At 40.8% G+C, this 24315-nt stretch overlaps 1 protein-coding gene across 9 annotated transcripts in view; it reads right to left on the bottom strand.

The window, feature by feature from the left end:
* CHD2 (chromodomain helicase DNA binding protein 2) overlaps nt 1–24315 on the bottom strand; it is a 149133-nt gene that overhangs the window by 105671 nt on the left and 19147 nt on the right. For 5 of the 9 annotated variants that reach the window (XM_033188901.1, XM_033188906.1, XM_033188900.1 and 2 more), the window contains one exon: nt 1242–1473. In XM_033188901.1, the coding sequence (XP_033044792.1) occupies nt 1242–1473 (232 nt within the window). Of the gene's footprint in view, nt 1–1241; nt 1474–4397; nt 4496–24315 lie in introns of those variants that run through there. The other 4 variants (XM_033188899.1, XM_033188903.1, XM_033188907.1 and 1 more) reach the window with 1 other exon arrangement.

Raw genomic sequence — 24315 nt, forward strand, 5'->3', positions numbered from 1 at the left:
TCTGTAATGGCCTTAGCATCACCTTGGAGTTAAAGGACAAAAGGTCCAACCAGAAGGAGTTAGGAATAACCAAGTAGTGGGAAATACAGGAAGAGGCAGTAAACATAAAACACTCTGAAAAAACCTGGCAGAGACAGGAAGGAGGGAAAAGAGTGCTTTACTCTAGCCTGTCTACCCATGCCTACCCGTGGACCTCTGCTAGAGCTATGAAAGTTTTACTGAACACAGGTTTTCATGGAGCCCTTATTAACCGGGAGGGCTAAATCATTTCAGTGTCACTACATCAACTAGTTTTATCACTCCAAGACATCAGATAGGCATTCTAGCTCAACTACTGTGACTTTATTATAGCATATATTGTAATATTTACATCCTAAAATTATCTTGTGTTCTTATTTGCCCTTTTGAGAGCTGATATCTAAGTCAACTCTTCCATGAAAAATCTACCATGTGGAGTTACTCACTACTGAGTACTCTTACATGAGTAATAAGCTTTTGGAGGAGGGCAGGGAGCTAACATGTGAAAACGATGTGTACACAGAAAACCAAGAGCCTTCCTTAGAAGTTCTCATTTTAGGATAATGATTATCAAAGGCACACTCCAATCATTCTGACTGGCTTGTAGGTCCATCCAATCTGTAACTACACATTATTAACTTTGGAACTGCTCACTTTAACCTTAAAAGTATATTTTAAGCTGGGAGTGGTAGCTCAGGTCCATAACCCCAGCACTTTGGGAGGCCGAGGCAGGTGGATCACCTGAGGTCAGAAGTTCAAGACCAGACTGGCCAACATGGTGAAACCCAGTCTCTGCTAAAAATACAAAAATTAGCCAGGCGTGGTGGCGGACACCTGTAATTTCAACTACTTGGGTGGCTGAGGCAGGAAATCACTTGAACCTGGGAGGCGGAGGTTGCAGTGAGCCCAAGATCGTGCCACTGTACTCCAGGCTGGGCAACAGAGCAAGATTCTGTCTCAAAAATAAATAAATAAAGTTAAAAACCAAGCATATAAAAATTTGTCTCTCCTCCCTATAATTGGATGGTTCAGGTAATTTGTTTTCCTTAACAGAGCAGAAAGAAGTCTTCATTTGTATCCTCAGATATTCTACTGTATATTACTAGAAAAAATGGCTGTAGGTTTCATTATCAAGATATACTAATGAGTTTTCATAAGCAATAAAGGTCTACTAGCTTGTCCTAGGCTAGCAGCACATTTGTACTGTAGGGCAAAGTAGATACCTTCTTCACATCAGCTATCCGTTCCTTCTTAGAGGCTGGCTTCTCTTTGGCTTCTGGGAGGACTGGCTGGGATTTGGAACCTGCTGATTCGCTCTCAGATTCCGACTGACTCTCAGAAGATTCAGAACTGCTATTCGACTCGCTGCCATGTCCACTTCCTGGATCACTTCCCTGCTCACTTTCCGACTGACTGCCTGAGTCTGAACCCGAGGCTTCTTCAGAGGCTGAGTGACTTATTTTGAGAGAGAGAGAAAGAGAGAGATTTAAAAATATTTAAGAACTGCCACACGAATCTGCTTTAAAAAAAAAAAAAATTCTCATGGTAAAACATTTACAGATAGTAATGCTGATAATATAAGACCAAAATCTTCAAATTCACATTTATACTTTTACATTCCAAATAATGTTATTGCTACCATTCTCAAAATCCCCAATAGCTACCATTTCCTGAATGTTTACATGATGCTACAGAGCAGGTGATTTCTATGGACAGACTCTTGACAGAAACTCTGAACATGGATATTACTGTCCCCTTCATTCAAATGAGGCTGAATTGAGGCTCTTAAGTATTTAACTCTCACACCTAGTTAACATAATATGATTTGAAACCAGATAGATATGAATCCACTAAGTCTTATCTACTAAGTATCATTCCCCTCACAACAAGAAAAAAACAAAACACAGAACAAAACCAAACCAAGCAGGCTGGGCGTGGTGGCTCATGCCTGTAATCCCAGCACTTTGGGAGGCCAAGGCAGGCAGATCAGAGGTCAGGAGATCCAGAGCATCCTGGACCACATGGTGAAACCCTGTCTTACTGAAAACACAAAAATTAGCTGGCTGTGGTGGCACACACCTGTAGTCTCAGCTACTCGGGAGACTGAGGCAGGAGGATCGCTTGAACCCAGGAGGCAAAGGAAGCAGTGAGCCAAGATCGCACCACTATACTCCAGCCTCTAGACAGAGAGAGAGACTTGGTCTCCAAAAAAAAAAAAAACCAACCAAGCTGGACACAGTGGCTCACACCTATAATCCCAACACTTTGGGAAGCCTAGGCAGAAAGATTGCTTGAGCCCAGGAGTTCGAGATCAGCCTGGACAATATATGCAAACCCCATCTCTTCAAGAAAATGTTTAAATTAGCTGGGTATGATGGTGCGTGCCTGTGGTCCCAGCTACTCAGAAGACTCAGGTGGGAGGATCATTCGAGCCTAGGAAGTCGAGGCTGCAGTGAGCCATGATTTGCCACTGTACTCCAGCCTGGGTGTCACAGTGAGACTCTGTCTCCAAAAAACAAAACAAAAAAAAAAAAAAAAAAAAGCATCTTACCCAAAGAGGAAGAATGCAAACTGGTTGCAATTACCCAATCAGCAGTTCTCGCTAATAGGAGCAAATGAGATTCATCTGGGGTGGTTTGTAAAAATTTATACACATTAACCTCAATCCAGAGGCCCTGCCTTATAATCTGCAGTGAGATTCAGAAGTGGTAGACTTAACAGAAACAAGTAAACAAAAAGGGCACTCTGATGCTAATGAGAACACCCAACCCAATAAAGACTGCTATCGGCCTCCACACATCTCCCTTCCTTTCTTCATTCCAAACATCCCGTAGGGAGCAGCAATCTAAGCAGGTAGATGACAGCTAAAGGAACAAACCAGAAACCACAGAGACTGAGGGGTGATAGAGTATCAACCTCAAGCACAGAGAAAGCAATATCCTCATCTTCCTCTAATGGTGAAAAAGCAACTGAGGGGCACGCTGGTAGAGGGGAAGATACTCTGAAGCAAAAAGACCTCAAATGGATGGACTCTACACCAAGAGGTGGACTGTCCACTCTACTCTTTTGCTTGAAAACTACCTATCTTTGCTCTGAGGCGGGCAAGGAAAAACCCAGAACCTACAGTAGCATTAACAGAAAAGTCCCTGAGTTCAGAAGTCAGGAGATAAGACACGTGGCACAAAACCTGAAAGGGTAAAGGGAAGCTCTATATTTACCATCACTGCATCTTCTAGAGGTGCACAGGGCAGTACACTGCAAACTAGGACTGACCCAAATAACACCATGCGATCCACAGCACATTACAATACAGAGGCCTTTCAGTTACCATGTGGAAGCAATGAGAAAAACGGGAGAGCAGGGGTCGGGGGGAGGTTCCCAACACTGGGAAGAGGGGAAAGATGAGAAAAACCATGTAACTTCCTGATCACCTAATAGGTATCAGACACTAGGCTAAGTACTTTACATATGTATGTATGTGTATATATGTATGTGTGTGTGTGTATATATTATTTTGCTTATTCCCAAGAATAATACTATTAGGCATTATTATCACCATATAAAGGACGAAAAAAACTGACATCTTTTATGTAACTTGGTCAATGGACAAAACTAGAAATTGAGGAAGAGGGTGAGGGGGCCAGGATTCCAATCCAAGTGTGGATCTAAAGCTCATTTCTATTTTACTCTAGGGGTCCAACCCAAAACATTAGAGACTCAGAAAACTTAACTCTTATCCCTGTTATACAAGGCCCCAAAACAGGCATCCCTGTCACAAGTGACTCAACAGTTTCAAGACCTCATTATAATTACTGACTCTTTAACCCTTTGCACAGTCCAAGCTGACTAGTCCAGGTGACCAAAGCATCTGAGTCACTTATTTTATACCTGTGACCAGGCAGGTTGACATCAGGAAAGAAAAAAGAAAAGAGGAGAGCTGGATAGTGACAGGATCACTTAAAAGGTGTGGGCTCTGGCATCGCAGTTTCCATTTCAGTCCTACATCACCTCAGGCCTGTGTCATCTTTTAACCTGTATCAACCTATGTGACATCTACCAGTAGTGTCAAGAGAGCATCTAATGCCAGCTATGAAAGCAGTGCCCTATAAATGCCAAAGCCCTACCCAAACAGAGAAAATCTGAGCATATCACACCCAAGCTGAGATTCCCCTTCTAACACAAAATTCTCCCCAGCTAACACCCATTAGTGAGTCGTCACCCCACAATCCATGACACTAGTTGGAATTTATTAGTTTTGCCTCCACTATTTGCTCATGGACAGACAGGTACAGAGACAGCTCCAGAATTTCCTCATAAGGAAGGGATTTATTTAATAGAAAGGGCAGTCTACTTGAAAGGGATGTTAGGCAAGGCAATACCTGGAAATTATATTCCCATAGCAAAGGCAGCTGAAGGCTTGTTTACTTCCCAGGCATCCAGGTCTTTGGGTCACTGAAAACATCCAATTTCAGCATGCCCTATAAAACCTGGCCTCTGACAATTTCTCAAAGCACATTACTTAATCGTTTCTTCCCTCACCCCCACTGCTCCAGACACCCCCATTGCTCCCCTCTAGCTCCTGCACCCACTGCCGACACAGCAAACTAAATACCTCTCTAAATTTGAGGCCTCAGGTATCACCTTCTCCTGGAAAACATCCTTTGGTCTCCTATCCTAAGCTCAATACCTATCAGATACTTCCACAATACTGACATATGTCATAGCAGTTACCACCACTGAGATGGAAAACAGGCAGCCACATCTCAAATCTGAGCTTCAATTACCATGCCCTGCTGGCTATCCATACTTTTAGCAATGACACACATGCTGTCCTAGAAAGACTCGCTCCAAAGTGCCAGCAGCTGTTACCATCTACACTCCCTTGCCTCCACTTGTCCCATACTACAAAGTAATCTGACCGCTTGTCAACCTCCCCAATAAACTTGCAAACTAAGCACATCTCCTTTGATGTTCTCTGTGCCTGGTATATTAGAGAAGGATTCAATTGCACATTCATTCGCTAGAATGTACAATTTGTCTCCCCTTTGAAATAACATATTTAGTTTTTCAACTACTACAATGTTTAACTCCAGACGAAAGTTTAAGAATAGAATCATGTTTTGGCAATCACCGCCAATAAAACTGTCACAGGACAACAGGTCTATACACTCCTAGGAAACAAAAAACTCCAATGGCAACAAAAAGACTGAAAATCTTTACCAACTAAAGACCCACAAAAGGCAGCATTAGTTTACTGAAGATAACTAGAACAGTCCAACTAGAAATGTTTACTGTTCTGTGCTGAAAAGCGGGAAGCACTGCACATGGGATGCAATGGAATGCCAATGTCCGCATCAGGATATGTCTATACAGATGCCTATCTCATTCCCTTTGAACTGGTTTATACTATAAATTCACTACATTTTATATAACATTCCCCTATTAATGGTACATTTAGGTTCTTTTCAGATTTAATCACTTGATCAATAGGTTGCAAATATCCTTGATACACTTTCCATATTTCTATATTTCTGAGTATTTGTATTTCGAAACTGTTGACTGTACCCATAAATATCTTTCCACATATCTTCTTGTGTAGCTATGTGTTTCTGAGTCTGTGTAGGAGAGTGATTCCTAGAAATTTAACAATGCATACAATACCTTCTGGGGAAAAAAAAAAAAGCCATATTTCTGTCAGCACATATCTATGTGTATAAATGCGTTTTAATCACCACATTGCTAACACTGGTTTATTCTGTTGGGGATGGGTTATTTGAAGTACATTTGTGAGCTCCATGGATTACCTGTGTAATTTCAAAACTAACAACAATGAAAATCAAACCCAAGAAAAGATAAACACCAAGTTCACAACCATATTTACCTTTAGGGGTTGATGGAGGCAGATGCGCTCAGGGAATGATACTGGTGACATTTTATGACTGAAACTTAGTAGTGAAGCTTAGTAGTGAATTCACAGCACTTCAATATATACCTTAAGTATTTTTAATGTCTAAACTAGTCAACTGTCTAAAATATGTCTAATCATAAGAGTTAAATCCAAAGCAAGGGCTGCAAGTACACCCCACCCTATACAAAACAAGCAAAGATTTGAATGAGTGTTTTAAAAAAGTGTTCCTAGGCCAGGCGTGGTGGCTCACACCTGTAATCCCAGCACTTTGGGAGACCGAGATGGGAGGATCACGAGGTCAGGAGATGGAGACTATCTTGGCTAACACGGTGAAACCCCATCTCTACTACAAATACAAAAAATTAGCTGGGCATGGTAGTGCACCTGTAGTCCCAGCTACTCGGGAGGATGAGGCAAGAGAATCACTTCAACCTGGGAGGCAGAGGTTGCAGAGAGCCGAGATCGCGCCATGGCAGTCCAGCCTGGGCAACAAAGCAAGACTCTGTCTCCAAAAAAAAAAAGAAGTGTTTTTATATTGTTTTTGAAACCAGAAAATCAGATGTAAGACTGAATACAAATACTAAGGAGAGGAACTGCTTAAAGGCAAAAAAAAAGTCTTAATAAAGGCATTACTTAATTTTCATACTTCTCACAAGAGGAGTAATCACTAAATAAACTGGAAATGGAAAATGCGATCGCGCCACTGCACTCCAGCCTGGACAACAGAGCCAGATTCCGTCTCAAAAAAAAAAAAAAAATAGTGTAATTATGGGCCAAGCCTGTAATCCCAGCACTCTGGGAGGCCGAGGCTGGTGGAACACCTGAGGTCAGGAGTTCAAGACCCACCTGGCCAAGATGGTGAAACCCAGTCTCTACTAAAAATACAAACAATTAGCCAGGTGTGGTGGCATGCACCTATAATCCCAGCTACTTCGGAGGCTGAGGCAGGAGAATTACTTGAACTCGGGAGGTGGAGGTTGCAATGAGCTGAGATCACACCACTGCACTCCAGCCCAGGAATCAATAGCCAAACTCTATCTCAAAAAATATATATATACATATATGTATATGTGTATATATATGTGTGTATATATATATATTCGAATTATTCCCTTAAAAACACATTTCCTAAAAGACTATGAATTGCCATTAATACCTAACAATTATAATAGTAAATACTATTAGTACTAAGCTGTAGCTTTAGTGCTGGTTTAGTACAGGAGGCAGAAAGCCCACAAGACTAATAGAAAGGGTCAAACTGAATTAGTGGGTGGAGTCCTTTAAGCTTTCACCTAAATAACAAAGTAATAAAATTAGCTGACTACCAATGGCTTACTTCTTACAGGGCAATTAAACATTGGATTTTCAGGAATGACTATCCAACATATATATAGAATCTTCATGAAAAACAACTATCTGAAAATTATTCAACATCTAAATTGCAAACAACTTTTATAATTTTTTACTTAAATAATTAAAAGGAAAATATAATACACAGATAAAAGAACAAGTCAAAACTGGGAATTCAGATTCCAATCAAAAATAAATGCTGATGAGAAAAAAGTTTACCACTTCCTTTTACTTGTGGACAAAAAGGAATTGGTATCTCTTCAAAATACTTTCTGAAGTAGGTAAAAATAGAGTGATTAACCTTCCTGCAACTGGGCTTTGAAACGAGAGCCATTAAGTTACTGTTCCATTTTTTAATCGCCTTTTCCCAAATGACCACAAGAGGGCAGCACAGCAACATTCCACTTAAAAGGAGCAAGTCTGTGGGAGCCCCGCCTAAGAGCCGCCATTTCACTTTTAGTGTTTATTTTCCTAACTTACAAAATGGCCGAAAACTGCTTGGCAGAGCTTAGTGTTTTTGTTGGTGAAAGCAAAATCTGGCAAAAAAAAAAAAAAAAAAAAACCCACAAAGCAATCTACGCTGGAATTCTGTAAAACTTACTTCCAGGCGAACTTCCTACCGGTGATACAATAGCTAATATATATGGAGCACTTATGTGTCAGGCATATACAAAAATTCTCCCAATCCTTACATATAAAGATAAAGCCCAAGAGTGTATGTGTGTGTCAGCCCACAGTCTGAATTATCCAATCCACACTATCAACTATCAGCATTAGGTATCACTGTCCTTATTTACATACATCCTTCAGTTAAACTGAGTATTAAACCAAAGTTATTGTATAACTATTCCTTCTCAGTCACTTCTATGTGTCTTAAGAAGATGGAAAAGCAAAGAAGACTAATTAGTCACACTTTTTTTTTTTTTTTTTTGAGACCAAGTCTCGCTCCGTAGCCCAGGCTGGAGTGCAGTGGAGGGATCGTGGTTCACCTCAACCTCCGCCTCCCGGGTTCAAGGGATTCTCCTACCTCAGTCTCCAGAGTAGCTGGGATTACAGGCACACACTACTGCATCTGGCTAATTTTTTTATATTTTTAGTAAAGTCAGGGTTTCACCGTGTTGGCCAGGCTGGTCTTGAACTCCGAACCTCAGGTAATCCACCTGCCTCGGCCTCCCAAAGTGCTAGGATTACAGGCATGAGCCACAGCACCCGGCCACACATTTCTAATTGGTAAAGAATACTGGATGTAGTTCTTTAAAATCTCCATCTTTAGTTCAAGTCCTATGCTGCTTCAGAATAAGATTATCACTATAAACCAGGTTAAAAGACAACAGACTGGCAAATAAAATTTCAATGTACACATAACAAAGGATATAGATACACAACATATGAAGAATTACATATCAAAAATCTAACCAAAAACTGTGCAAAGAAAATGGATATGCAATTACAGAGAAGAAACTGAAATGGCCAATAAACTCATTTTTAAAATAACTAAACCTCTGTTAATTTGGGAAACATTATAACTGGCTATTTTGCACTCATCTACTTTGCAGAAATTAAAGTCTCATAGTATTAAATAATGGTAAGAATAACCAGTAACCTTTAAAATGTATATGAATCAGCCGGGCGCAGTGGCTCATGCCTGTAATCCCGGCAATTTGGGAGGCCGAGGCGGTCAGATCACGAGGTCAGGAGACTGAGACCATCCTGGACCACATGGTGAAACCCCGTCTCTACTAAAAATACAAAAATTAGCTGGGCGTGGTTGTACGCGCCTGTAGTCCCAGTTAGTCGGGAGGCTGAGGCAGGAGAATCACTTTAACTTGGGAGGCGGAGGTTGCAGTGAACTGAGGTCGCACCATTGCATTCCAGCCTGAGCAACAGGGTGAGACTCCAATTCAAAAAAAAAAGTGTATGAATCCTGCAATTCAATTTGTGGGCATGTAACACAGACAAATTATCAAACTTGTATAGGACGAGGCAAATAAATATTCAGAACTCTGCTCACAAAAAAACCTAAATAATCCATATACCCATTCATGAAAATGCAAAAGTAAAACGTGAAATATTCACACTATGCAACTAAATGCAGCGGCTAGATTAGGGCTGAATTAGGTCTATAAATATTGTGAGCCCAAAAGTATCTGAGACAGAGCTCAATCAATTTAGAAAGTTTATTTTGCCAAGGTTAAGGACATGCCCATGACACATCCTCAGGAGGTCCTGACATGTACCCAGGGTGATGGCACACAGCTTGGTTTTTACACATTTTAGGGAGACATGAGACATCAATCAATATGTGTAAGATGCACACTGGTTTGGTCTGGAAAAGCCGGACAAGTTGAAGCAGGGGAGGAGGCTTCCAGGTCATAGGTAGATAATACACAAACATTGCATTCTTTTAAGTCTCTTGATCAGCCTTTCACTGAATACACTAGTTCCATGTGAGAAGAGAGTAGAGGAATAGTCATTCATGCATCAGTCTGGCTTAGCAAGACAACAGGGCAGAGGAAGCAATCACATACGCATTGTCTCAGGTGAACAGAGGGATGGCTTTGAGTTCTTTGTCCACAAGGAATTTCCTTGTGGGCAAATTGTTAGGGAGGTATGTCGCATTTTTATTTTTCTAGCTATTTTATGCCAAAATCATAAAAGTGACCCTAGCTATGTCCAACTTTTTTATTTTAAAACTTTATTAGTCCGGGCATGGTGGCTCACTCCTGTAATCCCAGCACTTTGGTAGGCCAAGGCCAGCAAATCACAAGGTCAGATGAGACCATCCTGGCTAACACGGTGAAACCCTGTCTCTACTGAAAATACAAAAAATTAGCCGGGCATGGTGGCAAGCGCCTGTAGTCCCAGCTATAGTCCCAGCTACTCGGGAGGCGGGCAGAAGAATTACCTGAACCTGGGAGGCGGAGCTTGCAGTGAGCTACTGCACTCCAGTCTGGGCGACACAGCGAGACTCTGTCTCAAAAAAAACAAAAAAAAAAACTTTAATTGTATCCTTTGAACTTTTCTGAATTCTTAATTTCTGAGAAAAGAGGTCTGTTTGTAACATTTAGAACTGATCAGTTCTAAGGTGCAGGCCCTCCCCAGGATTCATCAGTGCTCTCTCAGTAGTCACCCTAACACACGCAACACTATAGACCCTCCTTCCAGTGTTAAATAGAATCTATGGAAGGCCACTAATTTGGACTGAGCTCCTAGACCCTAACAGACCAAACCAAAATGGAGTCACTCATGTTAAACTTCTAAACTGTTTACCTTACCTTCAGGAGAGAAGATACCCAAATCTCTAAAACAGGCAGTCTGAGTTGGCATAAGAAGTTCCCTCTGCTTTAACCCTTACAAGCAAATTAACCTCAAGTAACCTGATGTTAAACAACCCACATTTTTGGACTATGTTGTTTCCCTGTTCCTGCTCAACCTTATAAAAACCGATTGTTCCGCCATGCCCAATGGGCACTATTTTTTTTATAGATGGGGTGCTACCTAATTTGTTAATCAACAATAAAATCCAATTAGATCTTTATACTCAATTTGTTGAAATTTTATCTTCTGACAGCAGAAAAAGGTACATGTATAAGAAAAAGTGTACACAAAATGCTGCTTATAATTTCAAGGGATAAAAAGGCTAAATTCCATCAAGTACCTCCCAGATTAAGAAATCCAGCGGTAAAGAGAGAAAAAAAAATTTACCTTTAATAAGTATATTTCTAAAATTCACAGCTGAAGCCAGGCAGGCATCACCTTAGCCTCTTCATGCACACTACTTCTGCTCCCCAATAACCAAATATGAGTAGTTTCCACAGCACCAAACTATTAGCACCCAGGCATACATTAGAGAAACATGTATTCTATCAAGAAGCCTAGATAAGGTGCAAATTAGATAAAGCACTTCACAAATACCTACCTAACCAGGATCTGACAATGCGCTAACATACAAAAGACAAAGGAAGCTTTCTATTGTCTTTGTAAATAACCAAGCTGTGAAAGCAGTTACAAGGGGAGTTCTCCCCAGAATTCATTAACAAAAGAATACTTAACCACCTCAGGCAACATATTTACACCCATTAAAGCCCTAAGGACGGACAGATGGACCAATTTGACCAAGAGTTCCTTTCAGCCCTGTGAGTCTTGTCTTTAGTTAGCTAATGTTTAGGTTATAAACTTTAGACTTCTATAAAATATATGGTGCTTTCAGCAACTCCCAAAGTTCAAAGGAGATTAAAAGATCTGATTACCAATCCCAATAATAAATGTGAAACGTATGCCCATAACGTCATGGGAGTAAGAGGGCTTCCTGGATCAGGCCAGAGAAGAAACCACAAAAGGCCTCAACTTTCTTACTAACAACCAACATTCACCATGGCAAGCATGGTTTCTCAATCATAGGGTTTTTTTTTTTTTTTTTTTTTTTTTTGGAGACAGGGTCTTGCTCAGGATGGAGTGCAAGTAATGCCATCACAGCTCACTGCAGCCTCAACCTCTTGGGACTCAAGCAATCCTCCCACCTCAGCCTTCCAAAGAGCTGGGACTATAGGTGTGTGCTGCCATATCCGGCTAATTTTTACATTTTTTGTAGAAATGGCATCTCCCTAAATTGCCCAGGCTGGTCTCGAACTCCTGGCTCAAGGGATCCCACCTCCGCCTCCCAAAGTGCTGGGATTACAGGTGTGAACCAACGTGCACAGCCTATTGGTGGCATTATAAATGCCTGAGACTGGATAATTTGTTATTGTGGGGAGCTGTCTCATACCCACTCTTGGATGTTTGGTAGCATCTCTGGCCTCTACCCACTAGAGGCCAGTAGCACCCCCATCCCCAGTGTGACAAGCAAAAATGTCCAGGGTAATGGAAGGGGACAAACCTGCCACTAGTTAAAGACCACTGCCTAGAAGTATCATTTTATTTAATTTGAACTTCCTTCCGTAAGAGACAAGTACTACTCTTACTCTGTTTTAAAAGATGAAGAAACAGACTCAGACACTCCTGCCCAAGATTCTACAGCTAAAAAAGCAGCAGAACAGAACACAAAAGATCGAAACCCTGTCCCACACTAACCTTATTCCCAAACTTGCCTCAGTACAAGAATCAACTGAGGTTGCTGTTCAACATACAGATTCTTGGACACAACCCTAGAATGGCTGAATTTTTTAACTTTCAAGCAAGAAGCCTGGGAACATGTTGAACAAGCACCTCAGGTGATTTTTAGCAAGTAAACTTAAGGATTTGAACATCTATATAGAGCTAGATTCAGAGGGAACAGACTGTTTTTTAAGCAAGGGAAAGAAAGAGAACAGTCCAAGAGTTTGACCCATTACTGCTTTCCTTTGAAATTACAATTTACCAGTCATATATTGCCTCTATTTGAACGTCAACCTGCATCTAAATGGAACACACACTAACCATTTTAGTTGGTCAGGGCCCGGTGCCAGTGGCTCACGCCTATAATCCCAGCACTTTGGGTGGCTAAGGAGGGTGGATCAGGAGGTTGGCGGATCACGAGGTCAGGAGTTCGAGACCAGCCTGGCCAACATAGTGAAATCACGTCTCTACTAAAAATACAAAAAATTAGCCAGGCGTGGGGGCGGGCACCTGTGGTCCCAGCTACTCTGGAGGCTGAGGCAGGAGAATCGCTTGAACTCAGGAGGCGGAGGTTGCAGTGAGCCAAGATCGCACCATTGCACTCCATTGCACTCTGGCAACAGAGCGAGACTCTGTCTCAGAACAAAACAAAAATACAAAAATTAACCAGGCGTCGTGGCACACACCTGTAACCCCAGCTACTTCGGAGGCTGAGGCAGGAGAATCACTTGAACCCAGGAGGCGGAGGTTGCAGTGAGCCGAGATTGTGCCACCACACTCCAGCCCAGGCGACAGAGCCAGACTCGTCTCAAGATTGTCAACACTCAAGAACTATTTCCCCAGAGGGCAGATAAACACAACAGTTCTCAAGCCTAGCTATGCCACAGACCCACCAGAGCTTTGGACAATTCCTCAAACCTACTACACGGCTCCTAAATCCAATCAGACAGGGAGCTTGGCTTTTAAAATTCTCCAAGTGATACTCATGCAAAACCTCTCTGGGAACTAAGTTTCCAACAAAAAATACAAACTTGAAGCAAAGCACAAATCTTCAAAAACTGTGGCCAAATCCAAAGTTCATGTGTGGCAATGGAGGACAAACTGCACAAAGGTGAAGTTCTGAGGCCTCTAGTGCCTCCCATCTACCCACCTTTGTGCGTTTGTTTCTTATACTATCCCCATGAGCATTATTACTTCAGGGCAACATTTTAACTAGAATCTTTGGATGTAGTCATGGTCTTCTGAACAGCAGAATGTGTGTCTGGCATCAGTCACATCCACAATGCACTGTGATTTTAATTGTTTCTTTAAAATGCAAAGTGTTTAAAAAGAAGCAAACTACAGAATTATGCAAGATTTTTACTATTTTCCCCAGTCTCATATACATTAGTTTCTTTTTTGTTGTTGATTTTTTCTTGGGCAGGGGTTGGGGGGTCAGAGTCTCCCTCTGTTGCCCAGGCTGGAGTGGAGTGGTGCAATCTCAGCTCACTGCAACTTCTGCCTCCCAGGTTCAAGCGTCTCTGCCTTAGCCTCCCTAGTAGCCAGGATTACAGGAGTACACCACCACATCCAGTTAATTTTTGTATTTTTAGTAGACACAGGGTTTCACCATGTTGGCCAGGCTGGTCTTGAACTCCTGGCCTCAAGTGATCTGCCAGCCTTCCCCCCAGTAGCTGGGATTACAGGAATGCGCCACCACATCCGGCTAGTTTTTGTATTTTTAGTAGACGCAGGGTTTCACCATGTTGGCCAGGCTGGTCTCAAACTCCTGGCCTCAAATATCTGCCAGCCTCAGCCTCCCAAAGTGCTGGGATTACAAGCATCAGCCAGCACCTGGCTAAGTTTCCTCTTACCCATTAATTTGACAGCAACTTTTCACAAGATCTTTATCAATCCTGGAGTCAAACTGCCACTGTTCGAATCCCAATTCTACCATTCACTCTCCTTGTGCCTCAATTTTCTCATCTAGCAAATAGGGATAAGCATGTGTACCTCAGGAGTTGTGAGAATTACACAAACACACATATACAAAGGAATCAGAACAAGTTCTAGATTCTTAGGCGGTACTATACATGCTAGCTGTTATTTAGTCTTCCTAAAGCATTCAACTTAGTTTTCACTGAAACAACCTCTCATAATCATTTCACCTACTGACTTGCTATTTAATTTAAATGCAAAGTAAAAAGTATCATGCACCACATAAGAAAGTTTAGGTCAATGACTGATGTCATATACAACAGTGATCCCGTCAGACTGTAATACTGTAGTTTAACTGTACCTTTTCTGTTTAGATACACAAATATTTACCGCTGTATTACAATCACCTACAGCATTCAGTATTATAACATGCTCTATAGAGTTGTGGCCTGGAAGCAACAGGCTATATACCATATAGCGTAAGTGTGCAGTAGGCTATACCATATATAGGTTTGTGTAAGTGAGATGTTCGCACAACCACAAGATCACCTAACAACATACTTCTCAGAATGTATCTCCACTGTTAAGCAACACGTGACTGTACAACCAGCATAAACAAATTCAAGATGTATCTACTAATCCTTGGTAAGCACAAAACTGAAATGAAGGAACAGAACAGCATGGGCAGTAAATGCTCAGCAGGGACCAGGCGCAGTGGCTCACCCTTGTAATCCCAGCACTTTGGGAGGCCGAGGTGAGAAGATCATTTGAGGTCAGGAGTCTGAGACCAGCATGACCAACATGGTGAAACCCCATCTCTACTAAAAATAGTAAAAAGTAGCTGGGTGTGTGGTGGCAAATGCCTGTGATCCCAGCCACTAGGGAGGCTGAGGCAAAAGAATCTTTTGAACCTGGGAGGCAGAGGTTGCAGTGAGCAGAGATGGCCCCACTGCACTCCAGCCTGGGCAACAGAGCGAGATTCCGTCTCAAAAAAATAAATAATAAGTAAGATCAGCAGGATCTAAGGTCATCCACAGGCTTTTAAAGGAAGAGGCCTATGTAATAGTTCATTTAGCGAGTTGGTTAACTTTAGGAGGGTTACTAACATTTTTGCTATACTGACTTTCACATTAAATAAAATATACATATAGCCAGGCATGGCAGCTCATGCCTAGTTCAAGACCAGCCTGGGAAACATGGAGAAACCCCATCTCTACAAAAAATGCAAAAATTAGCTAAGTGCTGTGGCATGTGCCTGTAGTCCCAGCTACTAGGGAGGCTACGGCAGGAGAACTGCTGGAGCCTGGAAGATGGAGGTTGCAGTGAACTGAGATTGCACCACTGCACTCTGGTGTGAGAGATGGGAGTGAAACCCTGTCTCAAAAGAAAATATATATATATATACACACAAACACACACACACACACACACACACACACACGTAAAACCCTTAAAACAGTCCCTTACCCAGAGTAAGCACTCAATAAATATAAATCTACTTTGGTATTTTTCTACAAAATGTTCACCATGTACAATTTTCCTTCCTGATAAAATCCAAAGTGAAAGTCAGGTACGGTGGCACACATCTGTAATCCCAGCACTTTGGGAGGTCTAGGTGAGCCCAGGAATCAGAGACCAGCCTGGACAACATGGTGCAAACCCATCTCTAAAAAAATCAGACAGGTGGGGTGGTACACACCTGTGGCCCCAGCTCCTAGGGAGGCTGAGGTGGGAAAATCACCTGAGACCAGGAAGGCTGAGGCTGCAGTGGGCTGTGATTGCACCACTGCACTGTTTATGAGACAGTTCCTCACAATAACAAATTATCCCGCCTGAGGCATCTATAATGCCACCACTAGGCTGGGCATGGTGGTTCACACCTGTAACTCCAGCACAACAGAGTGCGACTCTGTCCCAACAGGAACAAAAAATCCAAAGTGAAAGATTACCAGCTAGGCTTAGAAACAGCCCATACTAATGGGATACCCTGGAGTTTATTACCATCTTCTATTCTAGTTTATTTTTTAAATGTTGGTCACAATTCACAACCCACCAATGTTTTTATAAACCCAAGAGAAAGGAAGTTTAGGATGGAATGTAATGGCATTCTAAGTAAATAATTCTACAATCTGCCGGACGCACTGGCTCACGCCTGTAATCCCAGCACTTTGGGAGGCTGAGGCGGGTGGATCACGAGGTCAGGAGATCGAGACTATCTTGGCTAACACGGTGAAACCCCGTCTCTACTAAAAATGCAAAAAATTAGCTGGGCGTGGCGGTGGTCACCTGTAGACTACTTGGGAGGCTGAGGCAGGAGAATGGCGTGAACCCGGGAGGCGGAGCTTGCAGTGAGCCCAGATCCCACCACTGCACTCCAGCCTGGCAACAGAGTGACACTCTGTCTCAAAAAAAATAAAATAAAATAAAAAATAAAAAATAATAATAATAATTCTACAATCTAAACTTCTGAAGATATCCAAAGGATGGAAGGAGAGAAGTACACTAAGGAAGGGACCACAAGAGCTTAAAGCAACTAGAAGACACTTAGAAGGAATTCAAAAATCTTGAGGTGAGAAAGCCCACCTGCATATACATTTTTTCTTTACTTTTTTTTTTTTTTTTTTGTCACCCTGTCTCCCAGGCTGGAGTGCAGTGTTGTGTGATCTCGGCTAACTGCAACCTCCGCCTCCCAGGTTCAGGCGATTCTCCTGCCTCAGCCTCCCGAGTAGCTGGGACTACAAGGCACCCACCACCACGCCCAGCTAACTGTTGTATTTTTAGTAGAGACAGGGTTTCACCATGTTGGCAAGGGTGTTCTCGAACTTCCTACCTCAAGTGATCCGCCTGCCTGGGCCTCCCAAACTGCTGGGATTACAGTCTGTGTATACATTTTAAAGGTATGCCTAGAGCTGGATCTGCCATGACATTCAATATAGAAACATGCTCTTCCATCAAGCCTACAATTCCCCCTCTCAGCATCCTACCCCACCTTTGCTTCCAGAGCTCCTAACTCAAGCAGCTATTAAGACTAAAAGGGGAATTTAAAAACGGGACAGGCAATGGAAAGACCAACGGTTATTAGAAAAGAATTTAAGTACAAGAAGTGCTCCATCAGAAGATACGAAAACACATGGAGATACTGCAAACATACAGAAACACATGCAAATCTGAAACATATGGAGAGCTTTTAAAAATTAACTAGATTCTAGGGACAGGGCTGGACACTGCTATTTTTAGTTCTCCATAGTCCGAAATGGGAACAAAAAGTAGAACCCAACTGACCCATAACCCAAAAAGGACAGGAAATAGAGGAAGTATAAGAAACCCAAAACACACAAATCTTAAGACTACAGTTTGGCCGGGCGCGGTGGCTCAAGCCTGTAATCCCAGCACTTTGGGAGGCCGAGACGGGCGGATCACGAGGTCAGGAGATCGAGACCATCCTGGCTAATACGGCGAAACCCCGTCTCTACTAAAAAATACAAAAAACTAGCCGGGCGACGAGGCGGGCGCCTGTAGTCCCAGCTACTTGGGAGGCTGAGGCAGGAGAATGGCGTGAACCGGGAGGCGGAGCTTGCAAAAAAAAAAAAAAAAAAAGACTACAGTTTAAGTAGACTTGCATGTTTGGCATTATGCTAAGACAAATATATAGTCCTATGGTTTAGACTGAATACTGAAAGCAAGCTACAGCCAATTAGACATTGCTTGTAAATATTACTGCTGTTACATTTATATCCATGGAGCAATGCACCATAGTATTCAGTATTCATTCTGTAACAGCTTGAGAGGGGAAATGAGACAGAGGATAAACCAGGGCAATAATTACCATCTGGGGGGGGGAGTAGTTATCTACTCAGACTAACTGGCAAAAGCAGGGCTGTGATTCACACAAGAAGCTGTTGTAGTCCAGGAAAAGTCATATGCTCTCTCAAAAGGCTGGCTCTTCTCAAAAAAAAAAAAAAATTCTAAGAGAGGATGAACTGTAAAACACACCCAAGCTGACTAAATGGGGACTTGCCTCCTAAAATCATTCTCACAAATCTCTCCTGGTAGGCCAAGACAACCAGCGAGTTCCTCAGAGCCAACCTAGCTCTTGAAGAGGAACTTAGGACATGCAGGAAGGAGGGGTGCAAGAAAGTAAGATGAAACAGTAAGAATAAAATAACGTTACTAAAACCTTACATTGATTGAGCAATTTTAATGTGATGGGCTCTTTGCTAAGCATTTTATGGGCATTATATTATTTAATCTTCATGACCCAATGAAGATTATCTACATTTTTAAAATGAGAAAATTACAAGTCCAATCATAAGTGCTTCTTCACTGGCCTAAACTGGGAACAAAAATTTTCAGGACTAAAGTAAAAGTTGAACTCGTACCCAACTCTTGCCAGGCACGGAGGTAACAGTTAAGCATATACAAGTGACAAAATGACTCATCAGAATTAAACTCAAAGTATAAAATCCGGACTATCCCTACAATGCTGCCTTAACCAGGATGCTTGTGTAACATTCTCTCCTTCAAGATCAGTGATCACATTGTCCCCAAACTACAGGGACTCAGTAATGAGAATTGAAACACTTTTCAGTATGATATCCAGTCCAGAACATGTTGAAATACCAAAAAAGGAGACCCATAATCAAACATGTTAACAATAAAATGCTAAATTATGTAGCATGAATGGCTATCACATATCTATGTCCTCCATCATTTATTTCAAAAAGAAAAGCCTTGTCCCTCACTTCATAATCAGGGCTCAAATATATTCAGTATATAGGAGCTTTTTTTAGAAAGGTCTCTTCCCACAGACTTGCTTTATCACTTAAAGATTCCACTGATTACAGAAAAGGGTAATAAGACAAATATAAGTAATGTGTTCCAGCACTGTGCTTAATTACTGATTACAAAATAAAAATACAATCCAGCCTGGACACTGGATGACTGAGTCAAGTTTTGTTACTCAGGCTTTACACTGATAACCCTAAAGTTCCAAACAAGTTGTGATTGGCAACTTTGCTAAGGTATACATTTGAACTCAATGCTTAGTCAAGCTTGAGTGCAGGAGGGAGTTACTCAGCTGTGACACACCCAGTGTAACCAAGCCAACAGTTACTTTCACCTGTATACAAAATACTCTTAGAGGAATTTTTCTTTTTTTTTTTTAGTTTATTTGTTCAAGTGACACCCCTTCAAGAAAGCCAAGTTCTTCAAGGAAGCCAAGTCCTAAGGATACCAGAAAGAAGCTAAAAACTAAAGGATCTTCCAAAAAAAAAAAGATGACTCATAGCAAGAAAATATTTAATGGCTGACACACAGCAGTCACTCAATTTTTATGCCAGAAACAGACTTAGTCTATCAAATTTTACGGGAGAAATACCATGTGGTCTCAGGAGGTCTCTCACAACTGTCAATTGTTTTATTTGGGGGTAGGGGAGAGTAAACTAATGATAAAATCTGTGAGTTTTAGTTAAAATTCAAATAAACTTCCAGATTCACTCAAGCAATAACTCGCTACAACTGTAACAACCAAAAGTCCTTATCGAAAATATCTGCCCACCTTCCTCTGCTGACTTAATCTTTCTTTACAAAGATACTAACTCCCTAATGGCCAAATATTAGTTGGAAAGTGCATTTTTTAAACAGCAAGAAGAGGAGGGAGGGAGGGAGGGAGGGAGAGGGAGGGAGAGAGAGAGAGAGAGAGAGAGAGAGAGATCAACACTCTTTTCTTGCTACCTGATGCCATTCTCCAAATCAAAGGAAAAAAAATAGAGGGCTCAACAAACATACCTAAGAATACTGGTTATTTAAAAAAAAGTTAATTGGCTCCAAGATTATGAACAGTTAATAGGTAAATTGTTATAGTATGCATTTTAACACATAATGATATTTAGGCTAAAATATCTTAAATAACAGAATAGTTCATATCCTCTTAAAAAATAAATAACTGCAATGTTGACTACTTTGACCCCAGTTTTAGGAACTGAAGGGCATTGAGCAAATATTAAAATATTAACACAACTAATTAGAATTCAGTCTCTACACAGAAAGGGAGACTGTTCTCGTGGCAAGTATACTTTTAAGTTGGAAGCTACAGTTAAATGGTCATCAAGTTCTCCAAGTACTTAACTCTCTAAAGATGTTTAGTATTTTATACGCAACATACATTTGAGCATATAATTTTAAAATCAGTTACAAATTATCTGATGAACACTTCTCTGTAACAGAAAATGCAATTTCAGCTAGTTTTCATGAACTACCCAAATAATTCTTCTCAAAGAACCTAGATTATGAGAATCTACAAAACTCACTATCATAGTGAATTTTAACTTTCAGACTGTATTCAGAAACTTGACATACGCCCAAGCAAGTATCACCTGCACTGAAGAAGTCAACATCTCCTTTGAAGTAACATACTTTACTCAATTAATAAAATAACTCTGAACTATGGCTAACTACAGTACAGCCTACTCCTTTCAACTGCTAAAAATCTCTAGTATGGCAGGAAAAAACTTCGTCTACAGTAGATAAATCCACTGAATTTCTTGCTTGCTTAAATTCATTATGTGTAATCAGACATCGTTGCTAAACGATGAAGTTTTAACCAGAAATCCTTGCAAAGGTTTCCAAACAAGGCAAAACAGCATAAACTGGAACGGTTTACGGGGACTCAGAATTCCCGAAATACAGACCTAGAGAAGATAATTCTCAAGATTTGGCCAAGTGACCCCACTATCAGCCAAGCTGTCAGTCACCCTGCATTAGTAAGTGCTATTAACACTTAAAAGAGTAGTTTTCTGACATTTACTTACATAGTAATGGTTGCCTAACACTGTATTCTGCCACTTTTTAATGTCATTAAACATGTAAAATTTTCTATTTTCTACTAAACTATGCCATTGTGAATCTTAAATATATAGTACTTAACACATACTGACCTGAGTTTTTCTCCATCAAATACCAACTGAGAAAATGTACAGTACCAAGTAAAAATGCACGGGGACAAGTTCAAATAATTTTCCCTTTGTTTATGAGCCATGTGTTAAACAGCTGTTAACACTCGTCAAGAGGTTTTCACTACCAAGTATCCGCCTCTGACACTCAAACGTTTTGGTCAATGTTAACAAAATTAAACCCACTCATCTCTTCACACTGCACGGGGGCGGGGAGGGAGGGACGCTAAAGTATGAAAAGGGAAAATGAAAATTGTAAAACTGGACAAATTTTCTATTTTAAGACTTCCAAATAGTGCCTATACTTGTTCTCCAAAAGCAGCCGCTTCTAAGACGATAAACCATTCCCGGAAATGGGCAAAAGAACACACGCTACAGGGTGCACACCGATACAGGCATGGGCGAACAGGACTGCCAGGAGCAAACGCGTCCAGGAAAGTAGCCGCCCACCGGAAAGTCCCAACTCGAGTTCCCTTCCTTTTCCCCTCGGCGTGCGGCTCCCTGGGTAGGGGGAGGAGAAAGCGCCAGACATGCGCACGCGGCCAGACGTCACTGCGTTCTCTCCCCGCCCCCGCGGGGAGCCGTCTGACGTCACGGGGCGGGGGGTGCGGAAGGCGCCGCCGTTGACCCTGCTGTTACCAAGCGCGCGCACAGCCAATCAGCACCCCGCGCCGGCACCGGCCGGCCTTTGAACTCGGCACGGCAACTTCCTGCTGTTTGGCGAGTACACAGTGCAATGCAGTATGTCTGTCAGCGCTGCGGCACAAAGGAACAGCCATTTTGTGACTGAGCTGGACCTGCACCAAGATGCCAGGGGCTCAAAGAGCTGCTCCGTGCCCTAACTATCGAGCTGCCTTTTATTTCGGCACCAGAGCTCCCCAGAAGAGCAGAGAGGGGGAAGGAAATAGGTTTTGGTATTTCAGATTTCAGTTAGTTTAGATTCAGTCTTCTCCAAAATCCCGTTTTTTAATGTATTATCAGCGTCATAAAATGGCTGCCAGTTAAACTGCCTGTTCTAGTACACAAGTAACTGCATTATGCCATGTCTAATCATCCCCAGCCTTTTAGAATAACTGCTAAAGTGCCAATGAAAATTGTAGGATTTACCCGCACCTCAGGTTATAAATATCTGGCTCAAGGCAGACGATTTGGAGATAAATTTAATAAACTCGTTCAATTCTTGAAGATAAATTGCGAACGTGGTGCCCTAGAGAACACACTGAACTCTTTGTGTGCACACAGTCCCCTTTTCATTCTTTGATGTTACTTAAGTTGGCCACAAGCTGCAAATTATTCAGATAAAAAGTATGGCATACTTCTTGTATGTCCATCACTAAAACTTTGTTTTAAATACTTAGAAATTTTACAAATATCAAATGTTTTTAAAATAGCGTTTTTTAAAATTAATTTTTAATCTTCAAAAATCGTGACAAGTATTAGACTTTAGCATTAACTTCAAATTCAAATACAAACTTATGTAACCACTATTAACTACTGTACTATTTCCAAAAACAGGATATTACCAGATTTACCTAAACTTGCACTCATTCCTTCCAGATCCTAAAGTAATTCTCAGACCAAAGTTTACTTGACCTGCAAACTAATTTCTTCTTCTGTGGCTCAGGTTGCAAAGGTGATTTTCGTAGTATTCCCTAAACACTATACTTTGGGCAATCAAAACACTGATAGCAGAAGGAACCAAGTACTAATTACAGGGACAGTTCAGCTCACTAGAAGTAACATTAATCTATCACATTAAAATGCCAGTAACATTCTTCAGCTGCACAATTTTAAAAGGAAGTGATGTCATAATTATGTACATGTATTAAGGTATGAAATTTAGGGTAACTAATTTAAAAGTATCTTCTTTCAAAGAGTGTCTTAAATATTTTTGGAAATCCATCAGGTATATGATTCAAAGTATACTTGACAAATGATTTCAAAAGTACAGTCAGTACATGCTTCATGTTCAGCTGTAACCTCCACTACCAGGAGGCAAAATGCCTGACAACTTCAAGGTAGTTTTCCAGGTGAGAGTAAAAATACTGAAAGAATACCAACACTGCTCAATTTTTTAAAATTAGAAAGCATAGTCTGATCAATGATGTTAACCACAAACCTTGCATAAGAAAGCCAAAACCCATGTGAGACCTATGCAAATGATACACTCAAGGGAGCAACAATTTTAGTGCTGAATCTTTAATAATTTGCCAAATATATCTGGAGGTTTTCATTTCTTCAAATTGTCATTACTTTCCAGAAAAAACAGTTTAGGATGAGTAAAAAACTTTTCTGTCCTCAATTTAATCTAGTAATTTACATGGGCAATTCAATTAAGACAGCACTACAAACTGGGTGACAACTCAATTTGCAAAAAAATTTGGTAACTTACTTTCTAAAGCAAGGCTCAATATGCTTTTAGTCAAATAAAATAAATAGAATTCAGCAGATTTAGTAATATGTCATGTTCAAAACTTTCAAATTCACTAGCCTAATAGAAAGAAGAGTGTATTATTTATAAAAATGAGAAAAGTAAAAAGAAAATTGGGAAGGAAAATAACATAATGAATCACATCCTTGTTAAACTACATGATTTAAAATTTATAATGAAAATGCATTAAGAACACAAAAAAATGCATTCATATGTACTTTTTTAAATTAATATACAGAGGTCATACAACAAAAACATCTTAGAGGCTTTATTACTTCATCACTAATAAGGTACTCCAAGGAATGTGAAACAAATCATGATTTGCACAAACAGTACATTTGTAAGCTTCAGAAGATAAAGCATTCCAGACGACTCTGTCGAAATACATCAGTAAATTTAAAGCAGCTACATCTAAAATGTGAGGATAAAATACATCTACCAACAAGAAATCAATGTCTTAAGCATACAAATGCAAACCTTAAAATAATTTAAATGTAAAATATACAACTGTAAATATGATCACAATAACAAACACAAAATAGAAGTATATTAAGAGTATTCCAGGATTTCTGTTATTACAGATTTGATTTCATAAATGCAGGAACTCTAACCATCAAGTAAAGGTTTTGATAAATCATATCAAAATT

This window comes from Trachypithecus francoisi, unplaced genomic scaffold (genome assembly GCF_009764315.1).
Source record: "Trachypithecus francoisi isolate TF-2019V2 unplaced genomic scaffold, Tfra_2.0 Lachesis_group3, whole genome shotgun sequence".
NCBI classification, from domain to species: Eukaryota; Metazoa; Chordata; class Mammalia; order Primates; family Cercopithecidae; genus Trachypithecus; species Trachypithecus francoisi.